At 47.9% G+C, this 4,961-nt stretch overlaps 1 protein-coding gene across 1 annotated transcript in view; it reads right to left on the minus strand.

The window, feature by feature from the left end:
• Nucleotides 1–2,537: 2,537 nt before the first annotated feature.
• The window catches only part of LOC126995286 (uncharacterized), a 2,435-nt gene continuing 11 nt past the window's right edge, over nt 2,538–4,961 (minus strand). Inside the window, exons 1-2 of the mRNA XM_050854774.1 lie at nt 4,879–4,961; nt 2,538–4,729 (exon numbers count right to left, since the gene is read on the minus strand). The exon at nt 4,879–4,961 is cut by the window's right edge and continues 11 nt beyond it. Coding sequence (XP_050710731.1) covers nt 2,538–4,729; nt 4,879–4,961 — 2,275 coding nt within the window. The remainder of the gene's footprint in view (nt 4,730–4,878) is intronic.

The following is a 4,961-nucleotide window of genomic DNA, read 5'->3' on the forward strand; positions in this document are numbered from 1 at the left end:
TGAACAGACTACACTCACAGCACCACCGTGAACAGACTACACTCACAGCACCACCGTGAACAGACTACACTCACAGCACCACCGTGAACAGACTACACTAACAGCACCACCGTGAACAGACTACACTCACAGCAGCACCGTGGGACAGACTACACTCACAGCAGCACCACAGACAAGGGAACCAAGCAACCAGGGGATAAAATCATGATTAATATATTATAAACGAAAGTAAGCATAAATAAATATAACCCAGATATTGAAGAAAGAACACCTGCATACTATTTTGGCATGTTTGTAAGCCACTAACATTTTAATATACATATGTATTATTACTATAATATTTGTACCGTGTAGGCTCGTCAAAGTCAAGCATTTATCTCTGGGTAGTCACAACGTCCTTTATTTTTATCTCTCTCTCTTTCGCCAGATCTGAGCTTCACGTCGCTCGCCTACAACATTACAAGAAAAAAAAAGAAAAAAAAAAGAAAACCGGGGGAAAAAAATATCAGCGAAACACATCCCTGCACTCTTCATATCATTACCGTCTCGCCAGTTCTCTGATCAATGGCGTAAAAATGATTAATCTTTTAGACCGGTGGTTCTCAATATTTTTTGCCCAATGCAGCCTTTTCACCATGTCAGAATGTCATTCCCCCTTCCCATAATTGCCCGACTCAAAAGGTGCACACCTTCCCTGCCGGAGGGGGTGCAGCGTCGTCACTTTACCGGGGGGGAGGGGGGGGGTACTCAGTGCAGGAGGCCTAAGGCGAGCGTGTGTTGCTGTCCTGTCTATGGGCAAGCTATTTTGAACCTTACGTTTCAGGAGCTTGTGGTAGACCAAACGGTCCGACAGGCTGCTTGCAGCAGGTAACCGATGCATCTTGCGTTTAGTGCCAACCTGGGGAGCTTGAAGGCAATACAAAGATCAATATACCAAATATCTGAGTCTGCCAATCTCTGAACCTAATTCTCCCTTTGAAACCTTGAAATTCCCCCCTGGTTGAGAACCCTTGTTTTAGACACACTATTTTTTTTTTTCTTCATAGTAAGCTCATATGCGATTTCCCACTCTAAATCAGCCCTCCCCTCTCCATGTCTGTGCTGCGTGCCACACACACCGTGATAACAGAATGGAAATGGCATGCCTAAATTAGGAAAGCAATGCACCCATTTTTGGTGCCGGAAGTAGTACATTAGCTCCATATAAGCTGTACACACACACACACACACACACACACACACACATACATTACGGAGCTCCGTAGCACAGTGTTTAGCGCGCGTGCTCAAACCGAGAGGTCCAGGGTTCGATTCTCGAGCGGAGTGAAGAAAACAAGAGCATGCTGCAGGAAACAGTAAATTGTATATGAATTTGCGAGATAAAGCTTCAAGTGAGTATAGTGACGAGGAGGGTACATATATATAAAAAAAAGCAAGAGAGGAGACAAATGATTTTGAAAAACAAACAAAGTTAGGGCCGAGAGTATGAGAGTGTAATATTTTGCAAGGGATGGATGAAGTGACTAAATTATCTTAACTTAATCATAAGCATCGGAGGCATGGATGTGGAGTGTTGCATAGTGATCACGAATATGCGCAGTATAAATGATCGATGTAAGAGCATGTGGTGTGTCAAGCTGGGATAAAGGAAGTTTTGGTGAGGGTGTGACAGCTGGGGAGGAATTGAAAGGATGCAGCGTGGTGCTCTGAGATGGAGCGAACAAGCGATGTGACTGAATAGGGATGGAACTGATACATATGTGTGCCCCACAGCAGGATTGAAGTGGATGCTGTGAGAGGAAGACTACGGTGAGGGGGTGGGGCGTCGGAGATATAGATAAAGGATACAAAACCTTGGCTTGCTGTGTATCAAATAGATAAATAAATATTTCGATGATGGCAGAAAAAAATACATGAAAGAGACACTGGGATCTGTAAAAAAAAATATATATATATATATATATATATATATATATATATATATATATATATATATATATATATATATATATATTGTATATATATATATATATATATATATATATATATATATATATATATATATATACATTAAATATTGTTGATCAAAAACGTTATATATGAATGTTAGGGTTACTTCAAACATCCTGTAATAGTATGTTACTATTACCTATTACTATTAGGTACCCCATGTCGGTAGGGACCATCGTCACCATCCCCGTCATCATGTGCAGCAGCAGTAACGTTACATTGGTAAGTGCATTCGGCGTGAAAAAAATAACTAAAAACAAATTTACCATTGACTTCAACTTCACTTTGCACACCATAGTGACAGAAGGAACACTCCCATCGCCACAGTCAACAACAACAACAACAACAACAACAACAATATATCAACAAAAACAAGAGATGGCAATAACGTGTGTGTGTGTGTGTGTGTGTGTGTGTGTGAGAGAGAGAGAGAGAGAGAGAGAGAGAGAGAGAAAGATAGTAGGCCTCCTACGGCCGGAGTCGACCATGGATACTGCGCTCTAGGAGTTCGTGGTGCTGCGGTTAGGTTAGCGTCGTTTGTGGCTGGTGAGTCCTATGCGGGAGTGGCAGTCTCTACTGCACACGGAGCAGATGTGGCTGGTTGCAGCAGGGTTTCTTTGTTTGTTTTCCTTTCGTTTGGCTCTTTTTTCGACGGCCAGGTTCGTGATCTTGTCCTCGCCTTCCTTCAGCTGCTTGTGGAGCAGGCTGCGCCAGCTGCTGCTGTCAGCTGCAATGTCCTCCCATCTCTCTGTGTCGATGTCCAGAGCCTTCATGTCACGCTTGCAGACATCTTTGTATCGTAGTTGTGGGCGGCCTCGAGGCCTTTTGCCAGAGGCAAGTTCACCGTAAAGGATGTCCTTGGGGATTCGACCATCCTCCATACGGCGCACGTGGCCGATCCAGCGCAGTCTGCGTTGCCTGAGCATCGTGTACATGGTCGGGAGGCCGGCGCGCTCAAGGACATCAGTGTTGGGCACCTTGTCGCTCCAGCTGATGCCAAGGATGCGGCGGAGGCAGCGCATGTGGAAACTGTTCAGCTTCCGCTCATGCTTGGCGTAGGTTGTCCATGTTTCGCTCTCGTACAGGAGAGTGCTGATGGTGCAGGCGTTGTACACTGCCATCTTGGTTGTGGTGGTCAGCTTGGGGCTCTCCCAGACGCGGGTGGTCAGTCGTCCCAGTGTCGTTGCAGCTTTGCCGATGCGTTTGTTGATTTCGGCGTCCAGAGACAGGTTGTCGGTGATGGTGGAGCCGAGGTAGGTGAACTGGTGGACCACTTTCAGCTGGCAGTTGTCGATGGTGATGACGGGTGGTGTTTCCACATCCTGGCCCAGCACATTTGTCTTCTTCAGACTGATGGTCAGCCCAAAGTCCCGGCAGGCTTGAGATAATCTGTCCATCAGGCGCTGTAGGTCTTGCTCAGAGTGCGAGGTGACTGCTGCGTCGTCTGCGAAGAGCATATCTCTGATGGTGGTCTTGCGTATCTTGTTTTTTGCTCTGAGTCTTGCGATGTTGTGCAAGTTGCCGTCTGATCTTGTGTGCATGTACACTCCTTCGGTCGAGGTCCCGAAAGCGTGTTTCAGGAGAAGGGAGAAAAGGATGCCGAAGTGTGTCGGTGCAAGGACACAGCCTTGTTTCACGCCGCTTTTGATGTCAAAGGCGTCGGACATGCTGCCCTCGTATTGGATGGTTGCCTTCATGTCGTCATGGAAGGATCTGATCATGCTGTGTAGCCTCGGGGGGCATCCGATCTTCAGGAGGATGTTGAACAGCCCGTCCCGGCTTACCAGGTGGTCGAAGGCCTTGGTTAGGTCTATGAAGGCAATATAGAGGGATTTCTGTTGTTCTTTGTACTCCTCCTGAAGTTGGCGGAGGGAGAAGTTCATGTCCACTGTAGAGCGTTCTGCACGGAATCCACACTGTAACTCAGGGCAGACACGTTCAGATAGCTGTTGGAGGCGTACTAGAACGACTCTGGCGTACGCTTTGCCCACAATGTTTAGGAGGGAGATGCCTCTGTAGTTGTTACAATCGCTCCTGTCCCCTTTGTTCTTATAAAGGGTTACGATCTTGGCATCTCTCATGTCTTGTGGGACGCCGCCCTCCCGCCAGCACTGGCAGATGGTGTCGTGTAGCGGCTGCAGGAGGGTGGACTTGCAGCGCTTGATGAGGTTTTGGGGGATGCCGTCATTCCCGGGGGCTTTGCCGCAGGCCAAGCTGTCGATGTCCTTGCTGAGTTCTTCAAGCGTTGGTTCGGCATCTAGCTCCTCCATGATGGGTAGAGGTTCGATGGCGTGAAGTGCCGAGGTGGCAACACTGTTCTCTCTGGAGTACAGCTCCGAGTAATGTTCCACCCATCTCTCCATCTGTTTCCCCTTGTCGGTGATCACTTCTCCGCTGCTGGATTTGAGGGGTGCTGTCTTGCTCTGGGTTGGTCCTAGAGCTTTCTTGGTGCCCTCGTACATATCTCTGATGTTTCCCGTTTCTGCTGCAGTCTGGATGTCGTGACTGAGCTCCTGCCAGTATTCGTTGGCGCATCTCCTTGCTGTCTGCTGCACCTTGCTCCGAGCTGTTCTAAGTGCTTGGAGAGTCTTCTCGCTTGGTGAACGCCTGTATTCAGCAAGGGCGGCTCGTTTCGCTTCAATGACGGGGGTCAACTCCGTGGACTTGGCATCAAACCAGTCGCAGCTCCGGAAGGTCTTTCTTCCGAAGATAGCAAGTGCTGATGTTTGGATGGTCTCGCAAAGGTGGTTCTAAGTTTCGGTGGCTGTGCCGTGTGGATGTTCTGCAAAGAGGGCGTCTTCGAAGGACTTGGCAAATTCTTTGAGCTTCTCTATATGTTTCATCTTGGTGGCATCCGGCGGATCTCACAGCTTACCAGTGAGTGGTCTGTATCGCAGTCTGCGGTGTGGTAGGTGCTGGTGAGAAGCACGTGCTTGAGACTTGTGCGCCTG

Source organism: Eriocheir sinensis, chromosome 7 (genome assembly GCF_024679095.1).
Source record: "Eriocheir sinensis breed Jianghai 21 chromosome 7, ASM2467909v1, whole genome shotgun sequence".
Taxonomy (NCBI): domain Eukaryota; kingdom Metazoa; phylum Arthropoda; class Malacostraca; order Decapoda; family Varunidae; genus Eriocheir; species Eriocheir sinensis.